At 40.7% G+C, this 21,647-nt stretch overlaps 1 protein-coding gene across 6 annotated transcripts in view; it reads right to left on the minus strand.

Moving 5' to 3' along the window:
* Positions 1-1,716: 1,716 nt before the first annotated feature.
* The window catches only part of DCAF1 (DDB1 and CUL4 associated factor 1), a 54,848-nt gene continuing 34,917 nt past the window's right edge, over positions 1,717-21,647 (minus strand). For 4 of the 6 annotated variants that reach the window (XM_054838010.1, XM_054838012.1, XM_054838011.1 and 1 more), the window contains 5 exons: positions 21,226-21,330; positions 20,330-20,403; positions 19,058-19,162; positions 6,449-6,704; positions 1,717-2,743 (listed from right to left, as the gene is read on the minus strand). In XM_054838010.1, the coding sequence (XP_054693985.1) occupies positions 2,685-2,743; positions 6,449-6,704; positions 19,058-19,162; positions 20,330-20,403; positions 21,226-21,330 (599 nt within the window). In that variant the 3' untranslated portion in view covers positions 1,717-2,684. Of the gene's footprint in view, positions 2,744-3,618; positions 3,675-6,448; positions 6,705-14,991; positions 15,047-19,057; positions 19,163-20,329; positions 20,404-21,225; positions 21,331-21,647 lie in introns of those variants that run through there. The other 2 variants (XM_054838014.1, XM_054838015.1) reach the window with 2 other exon arrangements.

Consider the following 21,647-nt stretch of genomic DNA (forward strand, 5'->3'; position numbering starts at 1 on the left):
ACTAGTTGTAGAATTACAGCCTGGCAAAACCCAAACAAACCCCTGCCAGTCTCAATTCTGAATCCCCATTCTGCACCCAGCCCATTACAGTCACTCTATTCCCCTGCACTTAAACGATGCCCTGCAAGAACAAAGGAGGTACAAGGTAGCAGGGGGTGCAGGCAGCCTCCCCCGTGGTGGTGGTGTATTTAACTCAGCAGGTTTGGTGGGTGACCTGCAGGCTGCAGCAGCTGAGCCCGGCTGCCTTAGCCACAGGCTCCCTTTGGCTCTGTTCAGTAAAGTCAGGCCAGGTGTGGGAGGGGAGGGATGGCACGTATACTTACAGTGGTCAAATTTATAAATAGGAGCTCCATCCTGGATGTTTTGGTTCTGCCTCACAAAACTAGTTGGTAAATTTCTCCGAGATAGCCAGGCCCAAAACAGCAACAGATGCAGCCGATGATAGCTGTGGTATGCTGCCAGAACAAGATACAGACATCTGGCACGGTATATCCCTCTGCTATTAGTAGTTGAGTACATGCTTTGTATTTTTTTTTCCTCCTTCTGAGCAGCACACTTTCTAAGGTAAAGTTGCAGAAGATGGTTTTGATAAGGCAGAGGCTGGCTTCCGCAGCTGTGGGATGGCATATCCGATTTTCAATCCCCATTTAATCAGAATGCTGCTCCAATTGCTGGTCTTAAATGCTGTAGTAATCGCAACTTGTTCATCTTTATCAACTCTGTAGGGTACAATTATCCATTATAAGCTGCAGCAGAACCTTTCTTTTTAATTATTAACAAGCAGCCCTGGGTAAGTGCATTAAGTAGATGTGATGCTGGAGAGAAGGAAAAGCTATCCCTTCTCTTGGTTAAAAAGAAAATCCTTCCTCTTCAAGCAATGAAACCTTGAGCCTTAGTTGAAGCGATCACAGTTCTTGGTAGAAACTTGCTGTAGTGTCAAGGAGTGAGAAGCCTCCAGCTCCCTGTTCTGCCTCAAACCCTATTCTGAAAGTGGCCAAAACAGAAAGGGTAAAAAGTTGAGTGGATGTTATCTGAACACCTGGGAATAAAATCACACATTTAGTGGCCTTGTCCAAGCAAGCAAGGGGCACACTTACCTTCCAGTTCTGACTCACAGAACTGAGCTGCGCAGTTATGTGCCGTACAGTGAAATCAGACACCCAACTGCCATTTTTTTTCATCCCCTTCTAAGGGCAGGGCCTCTTCTCATGTACAAGCAGGAGCACCTAATTCGCCCTCTGCCAGTATAGCCACAGGGCAGCCTACAGAATGCCAAACCCCACGCACCAGCAAGGTGGCGAGAGGTCCCTGCAGCTCACCATGCCTCAGGTGGCTGAACCACAGGGTGGATGTTCTGCTGCATCTTTAAACAAAAATCAGAGCCCAGCATGAACAGCACCTTCCAGCTCCCACACGGTGCAGGGAGGATGCGGTGCTGTGCTGCCCACAACCCCACTGAGAATTCAAGGCTGTCACGCAAACCAAGAAGTCAGATTTGAACCCATGGGTGCTGTGAAATGTCGTCACGCAGCTCTGGGAGCCTCAGTGGACTGGAGCAGTGGGTGGAACCTGCACACTCAGAAATCTCACCCCTTGTTTACTTTGCCCTTCCTTATTGCAGCTGGGCCACTAGCTACACCTAGCTGCTCTCCTGCACAGGGCACCACTTTTGCATGGGTGGCAGAGGAATGCATGGCTACAATTCACAGCCATAAACAGAGACAAGATTTTTATTTAATTTTTTAATAAATACACTTTACATTAAAGAAAAAGGCCTTCAATTTGCAGTTTCCACACAGAGGGCAAGAGGGAGGGGAGGAAAAGAAAAAAAAAAAAAGATTAAAATTCTTGAACCACAAAGGGCAGAGGGGAGAAAGAGGGCTCAAACTTCTATCCCAGATCCCCATGTCTTCAGGAATAGCAGGCTCTGACTAGGCCAAGCCAGGATTTCAGCTTCCCACTATAGCTGGTACCACAGCAAGAATCTCTGCTTTAAACAGCCTGTACGTTCAGTTACCAAACACCCCCGGGGCTCTTCCCTGGAGGACAAAAGCATCTGAAACACACTGGCGCACTAGCAGGTGTTAACACCTGTTGCTTTTTTTTTTTAAAAAATAACATCATATTTAAAATAAAAATATTCTCACTCCTCAACAATTTTAGAAACCATGATCCTCTTATTTCATTTAGTAGTTGCATAAAAATGCCTCTTTTAATTTTAAAGAATTTTTCTCCCCTGAACCTACCCCATGGTAACAAGGTACTACAGGAATACAAAGTTCATCCCCTCTTTACTAGAACACCTGCCTTTTTTTTGTTTGTTTTTTTTCCTGTTTTATATAAAACTATTTCTGTACTTTAGGAAAGAACTTTATACAAAGAAAATATATTGTGAAATATCTTCAGAAGTTTCCTTGAAGAGTCATCTCAGCCTAAAATAAAAAATAAAAAAAAAGGCAGAGAGAAAAAGAGGCCTAACCCCAGGTCTCTTTATTGTAGAGCCTCAGACTTAGCCCCGAGCCTCAAACTGACTCAAACCAACACAGCGGATGGGCTGGAGTTCCTCAGGTTTTCCCAGGAGAAAAAGGGTCGGGGTGCTCAGAGTCGGTTTCCAATTTGGTCTCCAGTCTTCTGCTGGGAAGGGAGCGTCTCCTCCTGCCAACACCCCGCCTGGCAGTCACTCCTCACTCATTCAGAGACAGGATTATGTCGTCCTCCAAGTCAGAGTTATCTGAGCTGTCGGCTGAAAAGGAGACATAGAGGTTATGTTTGGTTTGCGGAAGAACACAGCTGTCAGGGCTGCTAAGCAAGGCAACGCATTCATAGTTACAAGAGATGGCCACCACCTGCTTGAGACCAGCAACTCCCCAGCAATGAGAGAGGCAACTAGCACCGTTAGTGCTTTTCAAATCAATCAAAAGCAGTTAGCAAATCTGCACCAGAGCCTTCTCTCCCTGGTTAAAACAGGGGGTCAAGAGGAAAGCAGCTTCAGCAAGTGCAGTTTCTATTAGCTGGCAGTTTTCTTCCCTATGAAAAGATGAGAAGGATGCCAGCAGTAAGTTACCTGCATGTGAGCTCCCTGCACAACTTACTGTGCACATTTAAGTGCAGCAGCTCTTCGTGCTGGGGGCTGGACAGATCGGGCAGTCATTCCTCACAGCTATTATCTGAAAGCAAGCCCGACAGTTCCACCAACCTGATGTGGTGGAATATGGCCTCTCTATAATGTGCATGGGGCTAATTCATTACACAGTAAGTTAGACCCAGACTTTCTCAGTATTTGGTTCTTATTGGCCTGTCACTCCCTCTGCACAGCACAGTGGGAGACCTGCTCACAGAGGGGGAAGCAATCTGTACACTCACGATGAGAACCCTCCTCTAGCAACCCAAAGGTTTCTGTAATGAGTTTAGCTACGTGGCACTCGCTAAAGGTGACCTGAAAATTGTGCTTTTCCTGGTTTTCTTCATTGTGGTACAGAACAAAGACATGAAAGAATTTGCCAGAAGCAGTCACACACACACACTTGCTTTTTATCTTAAAATATAAGATCTCTCCTCCCTCAGTTGTGCAAGAGGGAAGTGGTAACAGCTCTGGCAGCAAGAGGTCTCCTGCCTTACCTGAGAGGTGATGGTGGCTCTTTTTCCTATGTGAATTCATTGGATGCTGCAGTTAACTAGATGTTAAAAACAGTTTAAAAAAAAGACACCAAGACTTCCTCTTAGCCATCCCAGTTACACTGGATCTCTAAAATGCCTGTCAAGGTAAGCAAGGCCTTCTGGAAGGTTCACCCCTTCTCAGATGCTTTCCTTAGGAAAAACAAAAAATCACAGGCAAGCAGCAGAGGGCACAAACCCTTTCCCCCAACCCTCCTCTCTGAAGACCAGCAAGGGATGCTCCAGGCTCACCACCCATCATACTGAGCCCAAGCTGAGGGGTGATCAGTGCTCCCAGAACAGCTACAGCCATGTAAGGGAAGCTGGAAAACACCAGCCAGCGCTGCAGCAGCTGCACTTGCACAGTAAGAAGGAAAGAAGCACAAGCAAGGTAATAATCCAGAAACTCTGGAGAAGAAGAGAAGCTGAAAAAGTTGGGGTTTGTTGGTGGTGGTGGTTTTGGGATTTTTTGGTTTTTTTAAAAACACCAGAGGAAAGCTTTGAAAAAGGGATCTCCTAACTTTTAATTCCAGTCCACAACACAACCTTCTAATTTTGAACTCCATGTCTACACATAAACCTGATTGCAGTTAACTGCTTGGCAGAAGCTTAAAGACCTGCTTGGAAGTTGTCATTTTCAATTATAGAAAAGAGGAAACAAGAGTCAGCCATGCTGCTGGTGAGAATTCCATATATTTCTTCCAACCTGTGTCACACGTGCATTTCAAAAAGAACACCCCACTGGCCCAGGAACAAGCTCTTGAAAGGCCTGCACAATGCAGAAACTGCTTTGGACAAGACAAAGAGATCCACCCTCCCCAAGGTGGTGACAAAGGAGGAGGAAGACAAATTTATACTTAAAAGATGCTCCATGGATTATTCCAGAAAAGGAAAACCTCTTCTAAAGCACAATGAACCAAAGCCACTCGCTCCCCTGTTTCAACTGTTCTTTGAATTATTTTGTTTTGAAGCACACCCACTGTACGTTACAGAGGTTCATCCAAAAATGCAGCAAGGGTCTGCAGTAGGAAGCACTCTAAATCCATCACCATGCCTCAGATCTGTACTTTGCAACAGTGTCAGCACCCTTACAACTCTTAATTCTGGAACACAGCATAAGCAAAGGAGAAGGACGTTTTAATTGCTCTGCCTGGGTGAGAAATAAAAGCAAGCCAGATGAAGTTGAAGTCAAAGAAGCCACAGAACCCCACTCATCAAACCCTGTGCAAGGACCACACGTACATCAGCCCAGCAGAGCTGCACTCCCTGCTCTAAGTTCCCAAAGACATCGCTAAACAACCTAACAGCCACAGGATGGGCTGGCTGCAGCTCCACAGCCATACCAGATCAACATTCTGATCAAGTGGTTCTATCCATGAACGGTGTACAGATGTGGCTATTTCATTAACATGTACTGCTCTGCAGAGCACACTTGAAATAACTGTCAAGTAGCACCTAGTTTTGTTACAGGAACAGTTGTTGGAATGGCCTGAACTTCCCCTCCATTCTGCCCCCTGGACACTTCAAGTTACAGCACCCTGGGTGCTCTCTTAACAGCTTCTGGCCCTGCTCCCCTGAGGAAACAGAAGTGGAGTTGTGTCAAGAAGGTCCTGCCAGCTACTGCGAGATGCAGAAGTTACCTGCCAGCAGTATGCCATTAATGAATTTGAGCTATGTAAAGGCCCTATATGGCCCTGCATTGTATACCTACTACCTTCAAGAGAACAGCAGACTTATCCCACAGAATAACCCTGGCAACCTGATGTGGCCGCATCCTTAAAAACACCTGAGCTGCATTCTAACAGAAAAGAGGGACATGAACCAGTCTGCCAGCCACACTGGTACCAAAACAGAGGCCTGGCATGCTTAATCCTCCAGCGCATTGGCAGAGAAGGTGATTCCCACTCAGCTCTCACATTCATCTCCTATCACTGCAGGACCTCAAACACTTCACACACTGTAGTTACTTATCCTTACCAACCTTTTAACTTAAGGTAGCTACATTATCCCCATTTTACAGCTTGGAAATGCAAAAGAACTAAGTGGCTTGGCCGCGCATACTCAAAAAATTGTGCTGCAAATAAGGGAACAAAATCTGGTGTCAAAAGTCCCAAGCCTGATGCTATCCTGCTCACCTTCTCTTGTGAAGCCCTTTTCCAAACTATGAATTGCTACATAAAAAGTTCAGACCTTTCTTTCTTATACACATACATACTTTGTTAACTTTTCAAATCTCTGTACTGTGGAATGGCAGAAAAAAAGAACAATTTAAATTTTATCCCTAAAGTTACGTTAGCTTCAAAACAGTCTAAAAAAGGAAGTGAAGTCAGAAATGCCATATTAGTTTTGCACTTTAAGCAATTACAAAAGAGAAAGGATAGCACCAAGGACCAAAAATGCTCCTCTGTCCTTACAGGTACAAATAAGGCAGAGAAGACAGGTGAGGTAACAGTTCAACCAGTGTGAAGGGCAGGACAGGCAAGCAATCAGACAAAGCTTCTTCCCATGGACCTCCTTGGCCTGCCAAGTTCTCGCACATGCGCCTGGGAGCACTTGAAGAAAGGAGATACCTCCCTTTCCAGAACTCACAGTTGTTCTCTCAGGTAAGAGCTGTTTTTACCAACAGATTACTTCGAGAGGCCACAGGTGAACAAGCACGATGATTTGTGCCTTTCATACCACCGAGGGGGAATCAGCTATGTCATTTCAGGGAAGACTTAGATCTTGCATATTTGTCAGGACATTCAACGGAGGACAAGGTCACCTGTGGTCACCAAACTGGGCACACACTTACTATCTCCAAGAATCAGCTCAACTTCCTCATCAGCATCAGAATCTTCATCTTCACCCTCATCTCCCTCTTCCAGGAGGTTGGCAAGCTCCTCATCATCGGAGGGAGAAAAGTCATTTTCTCCATCCTCACCGGCATTCTCATTGTTCTCATCCTCCTCCAGCTCAGCCTCCAGCAGCTGGTCCGTATCTAGTTCATCAAGGTCATCTGTATCATCATCATCTTCATCATCATCTTCTTCCTCTTGCTCTTCTTCCTCCTATAAAGACAGCAAAAATAGTCCATTGCAGGCATCAAAACAAACATAAAATAATTGAAGAAAACACTTCGATAGTTTTCACTTCTCCCCATATCCAGACATCGCACATTAGAAACACCTTCCCATCACCCATATAAACACTTTCTCTCCATGACTACAGAACACGACACATGCTAGGATCATTTGCAGGCCTGCAAAGTCTTTTCTGCAAAATGCTGCTGCAACACAGGTACCATTGGCTCAAGCTCCTCTCCAGTGCTGGCCATCAACATGTGTCACCACAATGCACTCGAGAGGGACATGCAGTAAGACCCGTTAATCCATAGCTTTGTTGCTAGTTTGTAAAACTGCTTTAGTTTCAACTGGACCAAAATCTCGACTTTGCATCAAACAGCATGCAGCATGGATGTTCAGTCTCTCAGTCATTCCTGATTTAGATGAGATGTAAAATGTAGGGAAAGATACTATTGCCTAAACCAATCCCTGAAACACGCAGCTTCAGATTATAGAACTGTTTAAAGCAGGTCAGAAGTCTCATCTTTGGCATTTACCTGTGGATCAAGATCTTCCTCTATCAAACCATAAGAATTTGCATTCAATAAAGCAACTGAATTTTTCATTGTACAGATGAAATTCAGAAATCTGTGTCTAGCAGATAAAATCGAGTGGGAAGAAGCTGTTGCAGTCCTATTGTTCTTCCAAACGAGAGGCCAAAGTGTGTCATCACAAGGCAAGCTCCAGGAAGTCTCCAAGACTCAAAGAAACAGTTCAATATACCTGCACAGCTCCTCAGAGTCACACTCTTTCTCTGACAGAATGCTCTCATGCAGCAGGAAGGCAGCTCTCAAGACATCCAGTCTTAATTGCCCCTTTGTTTTGGGAGGGAATACATTTTGCAAAATTATGAAGCAGTTAAGTATTTAACAACCCACTTCAAGGGTTAGTTTGGCCCTCAAGCTCACCCCACTCACACTGTGCTGTTCAGACTGCTGCGTTTTCAGATCTAAAAGCACAGAGGAAAAAGACCTTATCGTCATCTCCCCAACCTACTTTTTCTTCTGTCAGTGCTATAAAAAAATCCACCACACCCACACAAATCCAACATCTGTCATAGGCAAAAGAAACAAGGAATGCCAAAAAGCCTGGGCAAATTTTATTGTTTCTTCACTTGCAAAAGACAGCCAAGTCTCCTCTACTGACCAGAAGTGCTGTGTTATTTAAATGAAGATTACAGTATAAAAGCATTTGTTTGCTAGATCCAGTTTTCTTTCTGAAAGAGCTTATATTAAATATAAAATTAAACCAACTTGTATTAAAGCCTATGCTTATTTTAGGCAATTACAAACTTTACTTTGAGTCAATGAGTCCTCAAATAAACGGACATTGCTTTTTGAATTGTATACACACTGGGAGAGGAAATGTCTTACTTGTAGTTCACAGTTTTAAAATGCAGTGCCATGTTGAGCATAATTTTCCATGATATACATTGAATGGAGTATAAAAGCTTTTGCCTTAACTTTTACTGTTGTCCTATGCAGTATCTGCAGAGACCAATGTCTTAAACTTTCTTCCTCTATTCAGAATTGAAAAACTGATTCAAAACTGAAAAGGCATGAGAGTTTACTGTCTCTAAACAACTCTGAAGCTGGAAAGGAGGAGATCAATTTATTTAAAAAGCTTGGAAAAATTAAGCCAAGTTTTTCAGTGTCTGGAGACAGACACGCAACTGCAGACATTAGGCAAAAAGTCTGTTGTCTATGAGATTCATTTAGAGTCCATGTAATTGAAACCTAAAGGATTCTGAAAAGAGTTAGTACCCTCTTAGTTTCCACATCTGGAATTTCTGAAAGCTTTTTTTTTTTCCTAAATATCTAGCCCACAACGACTTAGAAGAAAGTGTCAAAACTACTGAATTGGATTATGTTTCACATTTAATGTATTTATTGAAAACTGAAATACTATTTTATCAACATTGTCATTCAAGCTTAAGGCAAGGCATATATAGCAAGATCATCCTTCAAATATAGGATGAAATTAAATATAGTTGTATAAAGCTAAAGATTTCTTCTGGCTGACAAAAATAAATGCCAAATTACACAGAAAGGCTGTATATTTAGCTGCAAATTAACTTTGAAGGATTATACCAATCAGTGAGGAAAAATCCTTTGTGAAAATACGGATAGCCACAGAATACTAGAGAACTGAAATCAGTGTTTCCACCTTTCCAGTTTGAATTACTTAAATCCCAAGTAGGCAATTAAAATCAGGCCACACTCATTTAAAAACCACCTAAGAACAGTCAGATGAAATCTAAGCCATACCTGTCCTTGGTAAACCAGAAAACAGTGTGAAAAACCACGCCACAAGAAGTCACGTGTGCATGTGAGAGCATGACACGTCACAGCACGCATCCTTACCAAGCTTAACGAGCGACACAGAACACAGGTCAAGAGGAGTGATCTTAATTACTGAGAAACCTGTATCTTGTCATGTTTTAAAGAACACAAAAACAGGAACCTGGACACTGTGGTGCTTCTGCTAAGTAACAGGCAAATTAATTCTGCATTAGCTTCTGAACAACCTCCAAGCACAAACCTCTGCAGGCACACGGCAATGCTCCAGAAACACAAGGCTAGCGCGTACGTGGTGAGATCTCTTAAGAGGGCACACTGAGCTTCTGCACCCAAAACCAATCTGTGGGACATATAGCTGAGAAAGGTGTGAGGAAATACCAGGTGGAGTCTAATACCATCATATGTAAGTGATGTGCAGTCTGTTAATGGATATCTAGGCTGTATGCTCACCAGACACCACAACTGTCTCGCATAAGGGATCCATACACAGATAAAAACCGGCATGCCTTCCCCAGTGACTCATACAAGCATACAGAGTAAGAGCAGTGAAAAAACCCTTGTGCAGTGGCACAAGGGAAGAGAGGCAGAACAGTTATTCCAAATCGTATCTGGATTTGTGAAGGAAAAACCTGCAAAAGCTCCTAGCTACTCATCGGTAGTTCCCAAGAGCTTTGGGCAATGACACAGGTATGCTATAAAAAAAAAGAACAAGCACATCTATGCAAAACAAGCATGCACCTGTGCTTGTCTTCCTCACTGGAGTACACTGATCCACAGAATCCATGGACCAGCACACTCTGTATGACTCAGTATCAAGGAATTGTTTTAGCCATCACTAACTCCTTTAGATGCCTAAACATTACCTTCCAGTTGGATTGTTCTCTGTAAAAGCTGCTTAGCTCAGAACCTGAACTGCTCATGGAGTCCTCACATTCCTCCTCTGCTTCCTTACAGAATATTCTCTTCTCTCTCCAAGAGAGGCCACTTCACACTGCCAGTTATCTTTACAGAAGGCACGAGGGTAGTAGTGCAGAATCACGCTGACCATCTCATAACCTTCCCTCTGAAAAGCATTTTATCTCACTATCAGCACTCTGACTCACTGCCTGATATTTCCGTGTGCCTGGTGCACTATTACTACGATACAGCCAGACCAAACCCCTGTCTTCCCATGTAATTCATCTAAGACTATAAACAATCCCAACCTGAGGCTATGATAGAGGGAAAAAGTCTAATGCTCCCTTTTAAATAGAGTAGTCACTCACAGGGACATGATGGAGCCCAGCTTTTGAATTAAGGATGTCACATTGCTACCTATTTTAGTTACACAGTGATTCACGTCTATCAATTGCTTGTAGATACCTAAATTTAGGATTAGCTTAAGGGAGCTTTACCTTGACAGATGCCAAGAGTAGAACAGTTTAACACAGAATACTCATTGACCCCTAATGAGACTCAGATTTGTAATTATATTATACAGATATGTATTAATTACTATATATTATAGTGAATACAAATACTGGAGGGTTTCTGTGTTATCTTCACAATACTGTACCAGTGTTACTCTTCATCTCCAGCACACACAGATATCACTGCTTAACAGCTGCAATGCCATATCAACATACCTGGATGGCCAACTCTTTCTGCTCTTCAAAAAACACAGTATCACAGTTATAATAAAGGAATTTTAATCTAGGAAACACCCACCCCATTTCATACACAAAATGACTTCCTGCCCCCACTTCTCTGCATAAATACGGTGCTGACTTCACCCCAGTTAAAGCAAAAAGACTGCAAAAATAAAGCAACGAACAAAGACAAAGCTGGCAATTTAAAGAAGGAACAAAACCCCAGTTATAATTATAAGGGGATAGCAAAGAGGGAAGCTGCAGAGATGTAGTAATACAAGAAAAGCTGGATAATAACTTACAGATTCAGAAAAGTTGATTACATAGCAAAGGATTATCTCAAGATCATCTCAAAGCAAATTACTGGTAGCAACTCTACCACCAGTTTGCGATCTTATGTAAAGATTCAAAAAGCCAAGTAGATTTGGTTCAACTAATTTATCATTTATAACTACAAAGGAAAAAAAACTAAGCAACATCCCCTAAAGGAATAGCAGATATAGGAGTGGCAGCACTGTAACAAAAAAATCCTTGACTTGATTCACGTTGCCAGTCTTTACAGCCCATTCAGAGCTTAGTAAATACCCTTTGCTGCTGTTCAAGGGTTATGTATTTTCTTCCATATTGTTCTTTGATGCACGTTTGCACACACTTCATAGACTTTCATCATTGACTTTCTTCCTGTTCCCCTTTGCCCATTCATTTTGTACACACAAAATTCACAAAATTTGTCTTTTTTTGGTAGTACAGGTTATGGATACTTAACATATTCACCAGTGATCATCTCAAAACACATTAAAAAGCTCAGGAAAATCCCAGTCTTTCACTTATTCAAACTCTTATGCAAAATACATGTCACCTAGGCAGAACTTTGATTTTTTTAATTTTTTTTTTAATATATTTTAACATATTTCTGCACTGTATTTTAACATTAAACCACTGTATGTACCAAGTGCTTTCAGGAAGTATGGCTTAAAGCACTGCAGATCTGCAGTATATAAAAAAATACCAGCTTGCTTTATAAGCACTCTTAAGAGTTTTTACAGTTTTCTTACATTTCCTGAAACAAAAAATTTTTTATGAACAGAATTTGAGACTTCTCAACTGCAGATTACACAATCTCTCAAATTTACACTAGGCTGGCTGTTAGCTGCCAAGGGAAGATCCCACAGTACTCAGTTTGGAAACCTTAACTTGGTTTTGAGATTTACAGGTCATTGATTTTTTGCGTATTTGACACTGTTTCAGGCTTTACAAAAACCTTCATCTTTTCATCTAATACCTCATTCACTTTTTCTTCCTCTACTAGGTGTTGATTCACAATCCAAAACACGTATTTATGTCAATAGTTCTCCACCCAGCTCCCTCTGTTACTGCTCTATGAGCTGTTCAGCTGCCATCATCCCACAGCTGCTCTGTCCCCAGCCCCATGCTCACCTCTGATCACCACTTCCAAGTCAACACCTCTCACCTGCAGATGCTTTCCAGCAACAGTCCCTTCCTCTGAAAACACAGTTTCTATTGCACCTCTCAGTTTGGATCATGCTATATGATATTACTCTATTATTTCTCTACTCTATTCTTAGTTTTATCTGTAAGGCTGCCTTTTTTTCTACCTGCAAAACAGTTAGTCAAATGTCAGTGAAGCTTTTTTCACTTTTTCAAATCTTTCAGCTCATATTTAATTCACTTCTGGCTATTTGTAGCTAAGTCTGTTGGTAAGCATCTGCTTCTATAAGCTGTTAATTTTCTCTAGTTTTTGGGGGTTTGGTTTTTGGTGGGTTATTTTGGGTTTTTTTTGGTAAAGAAATTAATGTTTCCCAGAGTCTCATTATTTTGGTCAATTTATTTGCTTTTGCAAGAAACTACCTACCAGTTTACTTCTCCCTCTCTTCCACCCTCCTCCCCTAAGTTTCTCCTAGAGAAAAGCAAACTCATTTTTAGTAATCTGGTCTCATCCAAGTTATCAGTATTATTTTTTAATTACTACCTATTTCCAGCACAGGAAGCGGCTTTGCTTTCATAACAACATTTGATCGTTGTTCAAATACAAGTTCACTGAAGAATGTTTCACTCCAGAGGAATAAGTCTCTCCTTGTTTTAGTAATTTGCCTTTCTCCACAGACAACCCCTTTGTCATATCTTCTTACAGTTGTTCTCTCTGCTTCCAAAACATCTGTGTAGCACATTGGTACTTTCTGATCCTTTGCTATGCAATTCTCAGGAGTGATGATGTCTGGTTTTCAGTCACTTAACAGTTTCTATGCAATTCCTCCCCCACCCACTTCTTAACACTCCCTGAACAATGAGCAGTGGAAAAAGCTTAAATACAGCTGTCAGTCCTTCTAGGGGGTCAAACATACAAGGAATTTTACCTCCTAGATTACCTAGTCTTCATCCTTCCCCTCAGCTAGCAAACCCAAACTCACTTCCTATTATCATACCATTAAATTCTAAGTATCCATCTCCTTCACACTACAGGGCTGCACCTACTTTTACCTTCTTGGCTACTTCAGTGTTAGAATTTCTACTTCTTCATAGCCATTAATGAGGTCACAGAGCTAAAAACTTAGAAGCCTGGGAATGCGCAGAAGTTACTATATGTAACAAGCAAGGAATCTTACCATAGGCTTCTATGCAGATGTAGGTATGTGCAGATTTAATACAGGAAACAGCACACAGCATACAGTATGTCACAGAAGCAAAACATGGAGTGAAGAAATAAAAAAGCAGTTATTTTCTTAGTCTACGTAAGTAGGTTTAGCTTGTCTAACAATGACTACTTACCTGTGATGAATGAAAAAGCATCCATGACACAAATAAACAGAAACTTCAAAGTACCTGGGCCTCTGTTGGATTGGCATGTTCAGCTGGGACTCTTTTGACCAATACTCTGGGTTTGCCTATGAAATGTTTTCATTGTAACATGTCTATATGTACCTGATGATAAACAATCTAACCTTAGAGTCATTGTCCCCTTTGAGGCACGTGCAAGTCACCATTTTGCAGTTGATATTTATCCCTAGCATTAAGGAATAAATGTTCTATTGTGACTATTACATTATCTGTGCTGTAGGGCTCAGAAATAATACAAGGAGTCCAGAACTAAGGGCAATTTCTGAATCGGCTTCTCTTCTTTCCTCTCACTGATCCCACACTCACTCACAAAAATAAGCCCATTCCTTTAATTGCATGACAAAAACAAATACCCTGTAAAGGAATTTCAAAATTTGGCAGGTAAATGAACTCTTCCTCTATGGATGAGAATTTGTCTTTATTTTCTCAAGCTTCTGACTGACATTTCTCATCACAGCTGAGGCAGCTTTTATTTTCTTGGATCCCAGCCACTCTGGGAATTCTAGAAAGACGTGTTAGGTGAGAGGAAGTCAACTTTCATTTCTGTCCTCAAATAGGTAGAATATGCTTTTATCTCTGCTGAAGCTGTTTTACTCCATAATACTAGGTCTAGCCTTCTGAAAACTCAAATTACTTTACCCTTTCCAAGAATTTCCTCTGTTTGCACTGACAGCTAGTGAAACTAGCAGAATAGGCTCAAGCAGTCACAGTTATTCAGTACTATCTAGAAGCGTGGTAAGAAGTACAGGTACTGGGAAAACTTTTTTTTTGTTGTTTTTAAATATCTGTTTTGGAGGATGCCTGTTCAAAAGATGTGTCTGTTATGTAAACAACTCTTTCATGGAAGACACTTGTTACTTAGCCTCTCTGCAACTATGTTCAAGGACTCCTATTAAAGTGTGCAATAAACACATGTATATTATTACCAGTTGAGGCATTCACCTGAAAATACTTGTTACTGGCTATTATCCTGTAAACTATTTCATCTCAAGCAAGATTTCAAAACAAACCATATCTTCGAATGTTACAGGAACAGCTCCTGAAAAACTAAGGGTCCCTGATGACATAAATCGTTCTAGGCAGCTTGTAGTGACAAAGCACCACTGTGGTCTGATGGTTCTCAAATACTTGTGCCAATATGGATTAAGGTTTGTGGGTTTTTTCCCCAGCAAATAAGTACCTGCATGAAAACAAACCTATATCAAACCAACAGCAATAAAAGTACAGTGAAATTGCTGTTGCAGACAGATACGGAGAGTCCTAAAATAAAAGTAGAAAATAGGATCACAAAGACCACATAAAGTTGAGGAAAAACATCCTCCATCCTGGCTAAACCACGTTAGAAGAGTGATTGTCTTCTGAGTCTTCATTGCCTTATCTCCAAAGCTTTCATTTCATATCACCTAGAAGTTTCTAAACCAATGCAAAAAAGACAAGTTACACACCTACCATCACCATTTCGATAGCCCAGAAGCACTGCAGGATAATTAACAGTTCTTCAGTTCTGGCAAAAGAAGTAGAACACACTTTATAGGACAGGCACAGCTAGGTGTGGCAATCTGCTGCTGAAGCCATAAATCTCTCTGAACGTGACAATAACTAGGAATACTACTTGAGCCTCACAGATACGACATCATCCACATCAGGTACCACAGAGAGAAAAATAGACCTTAAAGAACTAATGTAGAAAGAAAAACTACACTAGAAATATAAAAATGCACAGACTGAAAATCCTGTAACCCACTCAGAAGATCACATCATCCAGACTTCAGTTTCACAGTTTTGAGTCTACTCTGTGGTGAGCCAGTTCCCGTGGTTTTAGCTTTTCTGATCACTTGGTATTTCTGAAGTCTCCTTTTCTAGCCTGTAGCAACTACCATGTGCCATTTCTAGGCCAGATCAGTACGTTCACTTTCCTTTGCACCATTTCCTCTGAATTGCTGCTCTGCCTCACTACAGAAGACAGTAGATTACCAAGTGAAACAGGGGATACTTATCAGCCAAGAAAAGGAAATAAGAATTAAGCAAGCTAACAACCAAAAGATGGTCCAGCATCTGTACCAGTAGCTCATATACACAGCTTGTTTTTGTTAAGTCTAACTCTGAATGAGTGTATCAAAACAGTGGTAAATACAGGAGGAAGAGGAGGAGGACCTTGCTGCAGACCAAAGAACAGGAAACTCTGCCTATTTCCCCATAGGCTGAACATAGTCTTGCAAATACTTGTAAGACTGTCAGTCACCAATGGACCCATTTAGATACCTACCCAGCAGTGAAATAATACACAAAAAACCTCATGAAAGTTCAAGGCAGAAAGACTAGTATTTTTAAGAGTAAAATGTCCAACAAAAAAGCTCACAAACCGGCTCTTGCTAAGCGTGTCACATCTTCACTTGCCTTCAGTTATCACAGTAAGTACAGACCACAGAGTATTAATTTCTGTGTAGCGTTTATTCTGTTTAACAGGGCTTGACAACTCTGGATTACTGGCCGTAACTAGGAAAAGGCAGCTTCCGGGAGATCTCGTATGAAGGGCTAGTACAACAGCCAAGGGAGAACCCAGCTACACCAGTCCTATTCTCAATTATTTCAAACAAAAGCATACACATTTACTGCAGCAGGACCATACACAGGCCAGCTAAGCCAGCCTGATCGTTTAATTTGAGAGTAAACTATGTAACATATCAATTGATTTTAGAAGGTTTAGTTTGAGAAAGGGGGAGTAATATAGTAGGTTTGTTTCTTCACCTAAATAAAAGAAGGAATAGAAAGATATCTGTAGGCCAAATATCCCTGGTAGGTTCATTTTACAGACTCTCAGTCTTTTGCTTTTCAAAAATCTGTCACAGAGCTATCAGTTGATGCTTGCCTCACGATGCCAGTTTTGACGTCAAAATTTAAAGTAAAAGATGTCAGGCAGATATTTTTCTCCACAGCTCTTAACTTGTCTCAAGCACAATTTTTAAAGCAACTTTATTCTGCATCACATAACTTCCAAGCAAGGCTTGCCCATCAAACATGCTTTATTTGAGTACTTATTACTTTCTGTAGAGGCAAAAAACCCTCTACTTGTGGACCCACGTAGATCATATACAAAAATATATATGCATAAAGTCAAGGTGTGAAGATACAAGGGTTAAACAGATTAACATCTGCTTGAAAAATCTTGACCAAAGAGATACCAGATTAATGTTGATCCACATGGATTTCCCCCCACACCATTTTAATGAAAAAGATCAGAAAGCATCTTCTTTTATCCAGAAAGTGTTTTAGAATATCTGTGAGAAGTCCCAGTAAGTTTGAAAGTTTGTTTCCAATTTTTCAAAGCCTAAATTACAGAAACTGACTAGCCAAGCAGTAAACACCTACATATGTGTGAGCATATGTATGCACAGAAAACTCCTCTTCATCAGGAAACAAATTACTCTTGCTGGCCTTAACAGACAAGTGTGCCAGAGAGATTCCGTCTTTATTCTGGAAGCCTCTACTCATTCTAGCTCAATGCTGGATGTCTCTATGGAGACAAAGCTATATTTTATAAGTCTAAGATTAGAACAAACCTGGAGGGACAGCAGTGAACAGCTACATGACTGAGAGCAAGGGGTTTGTTTATGTTTTACTAAATAAATATAGATTGAATTGAATTTGGGTTCATAAGTGTTGTTTATATTAAAACCAAATCTCTCTTGCTAAATAAACTTGACTGTAACCATCCCTAAAAGTTACTGTCTAGGAAACATCTATACACCCCAGAAATGAAGACCATAAAAAGCGGCAATCATGCAATATCAGCTAGTCACTCTTAGCTTGCAAACTGATCCTGGAGCAGCTTTGTTTGAATACTCCATGAGCCTTACAGAAAAGCTTTTAGCGTACCCAGGGCCACCTCCATCTGTAAGACAGGAAGCGTCCCCAGTCACAGCTGATGGGTGATAGATACCTTATCTCTGCTTGGTACCTAGTGTTACAGCCTGGAACCAACAGCATTCAGACTGCGTCCCCTTAAACAAACACAGATCTCCACTTAAGTCAACACTTACCAGCGATATCACAAAACAGTGTCTTGATAGCTGCTAGTTAGCTGCTAGTTAATCATTGTACAATGCACAATCAGTTTTTGCTACAAACTGTTTTTTGAGATTTTATGACGAAAATGTGAATAAGCTTACTAAAATATACTGAATATGAACAAAACCAGAGAAGAGACAGAAATAGGAACTATTGCCTGAGGCAAGCACTGGATGGCTAGAAAGTAGAAACACTTTGGAAGGAACAGTGATTTCCTCCCCTTCACTGCTTCCCAAGGAATTCTACTCTTCACCCATCCTAAAAGTTCCTAAACTGAATCCATCCAATCCAGGGATATAAACAGTGACCGATGATGTCATAGGAGTGCCAAGCCTTCAACTGCAACCTTGTAGCACATTGAGAGGACAGGACAAACAAACTGTGTATGCAAACCAGAACTACTGCTTTATCTTCAGTATGACAGTGAAATTGTAATAACAACAACCACCACCATCACCTGCAAAGAAAACTGCTCTTTCCGGGGATCTACTATCCAGTCTTCTGAACTACAAAGTAAAAGTTTTAACCTGGCAACAGGAAGATTCAGAGACAGAAAGGGTATCAGAAATCCAGCTTTCCACACAGTCTGGAAAAATACCCCACCAAAAATATTACCTTCTGGCATTCTTTGGAAAAGGTAAAGTCAGCTTTTCTCACAGAAGATACAAATATATGATTTACCAGAATGCAGACACCAAGAGCAGAGAATAACACATTTAAAATCTTTGGGGAACTGAAGCATAAGGTCTTTGCCTGTTCAAAAAAAACCCGAAACAAAATAAAACAAAAACCCACCTGACATCCAAAAAGCTACAAATTAGTCTTTACTTACTACAGTACAATGAGAATTATCTGTGCTACTGTGTATTTTACCAACTGTACCCTGAGGAGCACTTATTGCATATCTTAGCTCTTTTGGCAAGTTGCCAGAGATCAAATGGCAGATCTGAGAAGGAAAACCAACACATCCACAAACCTACAGCTTCCTTTAAAATTCTTAAAACATTTTGCTGTGTAGAAGTACTGTGCTGTTTCACTGCATTAGTCACAAGTTGTGTCTCATTCAGAAATTGGTGACAAGTTATTGCCAAATATGAGACTTGGAATCAAAAAAAAGGAAAACTTCAAACACTACTGTCTCTGCTGGGTGTCAAAATATTTTCAGAAAAACAAGTAGAACAAACAGCAAAGTTTCTGATCAAGATTGAAACACTTAGGGAAATTAATAAATGAACTATATGTTATTATGTCAGTTTACAGTGCCCAAAATTACTGTTCACACAGGTTTTGCATAGATAGTCTTAGTTTACACTGACAGTAAAGTGATCTACTTCACATTAGGTGAGACCAAATGAGGGATCTGAACTTTAATGAACACCTGTGGCCTCTCACACATCAATTGCTAACAGCTACTCTTGAACAACCATGTTAATGCTCTACTTCTCACCTGATCCTCTTCTTCATCCTCTTCATCTTCTGCCAAACGCTGCCTGCCCACTTCATACAGTCTGCAAACTGTATCCATGTTCATGGCATCCATGCTCCCTTGATTCTGAAAAGGAGATGCCCACACAGCAGTTAACCTCAGGAATTAAGCTCAACATTCATCATATTCAATGCTATGTCTAATCTCAATTACAGAAACATTACCAAAATCCTTCCCTTCCATTTACCATCGAGTATTTGTTTTGTTTCAAGGACCAGTCCAGTAATGATGTAAATATCAACTTTCTGCTTTTGTCATTCACAAGTTAGCCTCTTACTAGTAGACTTAACAAAACATTTACTGGATCCTTAACATACTTTGGGTTAGTTCTCACCTAACCGCACACCACTTCCTTTCAAATCTGCCTCCCTATCATATCATTGAACCATATCCTTCACAGAATGCTAAGAACTGTCATATAGCAAGAGTTCCAGGAGACACCTGTCTGACACCCCAGCAACCACTGCTGCCACATGCCCTGAAGTAATATTTCCAGTGACTCCTATAAAAGAAAATTTTCGTATCTTGGCCTCACAACCTTAGCAACTCCAACTTCAGTAGTTAAACATGAAGCTTGCCCTACTACAAATTCTTGACTTTTTTTTTTTTGATCTGTAAGGACGAGTGGTTCACGGAGCGTTAAGTCGACAGGATTTTAAATTAGTCACTACATGTATATAGTTGGGCCCAAGACCCATTAGTTTAATTTGGCTTTGCCCCTAACAAACCAGAAGTTTCACTCAGTAATTTTTGCTTCAGATCCTTAGCTTCTGGGATTTTGCTAGAAGACAAGTGAGAAAGGAACAATAAGAGTGATTCACAGAAAAGCTCCATGGGAAGCCCCAGGAAGATTGCATTTCCCAGTTATTCAATACAGTGCAAGTTTTAATAGGAAATTATTGCTATAAATAGGAAAGAAAAAAAAGCATTTCTCTCTATGCTTATGAAAAGGAAAACCTCTTCATTTTTTTTAAAGTGGGAAGTGTTTGAAGAAGAGAGGCAAACGTGTCTGGAAGTTTAAGGAATCAGAGGCAGAAAAACAAGACTGTTGTGGGTGGACAAGAAAAATAATTAACAGCATCTTTTACCATCATAACACCACTACCACTTAGGGCATGAATTTAACAGTAGGAACTCCAGCATCATCAGTTCTGAAGGTTTTAAAAAAAAAAAAAAAAGCAATGCACTCAAACCACATTTACAGAGACCAGAGTTTATTCTTAGCTCCTTTACCTCAATGACAGCCAGATAGCAGTCCTTGCTGTCTGTGCACAAGTCAAAGATATTCCGCTTTACATCTATGGTAGCTGGAAAACATCACAAAACAAACTCAATGGTTAACAGCATATTGCTTAATGTTCACCGAAATAAAAGATCTAACAATATATGTCTAAAAGCAGATAATAAAATATCGGGACAAGAAACAACAGCTGAAATAAAAGTAAAATGAACATTTGAAACTAATTCAACCTGTAATAAAGGATAGAAATGTTGGAGAATGTCATTAAAAATAGCCAGGTAAATTCTTAACCTGCTCTGCACAGTGCCTCCTCCCTTGATAATACATTTATTCTCTAAACACAGTAAACAACAAATAATCTTCCAGGATAGGTGGCAACCAAGGGACTGAATTACAAGCCATGTTTCCTTTCAATAGCAAAAGCCACGTTTGTTTAGGTCCATAGCAGCAATAAGCTTAGCTCCAGGAGCTTTACAAGCTGGAGGCCAAACTGACAGCATTTTGAACTACCAGCATAAGGAAATGCTGTCGGGTAAAGGAAAACAAAATTAAAATAATTAAAAAAAGATGGCCCTTCCTGAAATGAAACCAATGACATCTTGGCCAAATGACCTATCATCTCAGATTATGCCCTGCTTGGAAGAGAAAAGGAAAATAAAGCCAGAACTGCTGAATGGTAGCAAATAAGGCAATCACACACTGCACAGGATATAATACTGAACCTATTTCAGTGTTAAACCCAACTCTCATGCTTCAATCAGAACAGGTTGCAGCAGAACTTGTTTTGTCACACATGCAAAGGAGAGGCGGAAATGAATGTTACCAAGCAGAACTTTCAATAAACCTTCAAACCTCCACACTAAGCTATTTGTTGCGCTCTCACTCTTACCTATAGGTTTATAATCAGTTGCATTAAATGTCCTGAAAGAAGAGCCAAAGGGACTTCTCATTCTCTCCTCCAGAAGGTCATCTTCATCATCTGCCTGCAACATAGCTGATACAAGGAAAGATTATTTCACAAATCCACCTTCCATTCATCACTAATCAACTTAAGATCAAATCGGACTCTGACATGAATTTTCTTTTTATTTAATAGCTTGGCAAGACCCATTTAATATCTACTCTTCTGGAGATGCTTTTATTAATACTGCAGATCATTGAAACTTAATACAGAGGACAAAAATTATTTTCTCAAGCATCATCTGATCTGCCATTATACACATTTTCCATTTCAATAGGTTGATTTTTAATCTCACAAATGAGTTGTGGTATTGCTGATGTTAGAGAAAATTGTCTTTGTCAGCAATACAC

The sequence above is a fragment of the Grus americana genome, chromosome 11 (assembly GCF_028858705.1).
Source record: "Grus americana isolate bGruAme1 chromosome 11, bGruAme1.mat, whole genome shotgun sequence".
NCBI classification, from domain to species: domain Eukaryota; kingdom Metazoa; phylum Chordata; class Aves; order Gruiformes; family Gruidae; genus Grus; species Grus americana.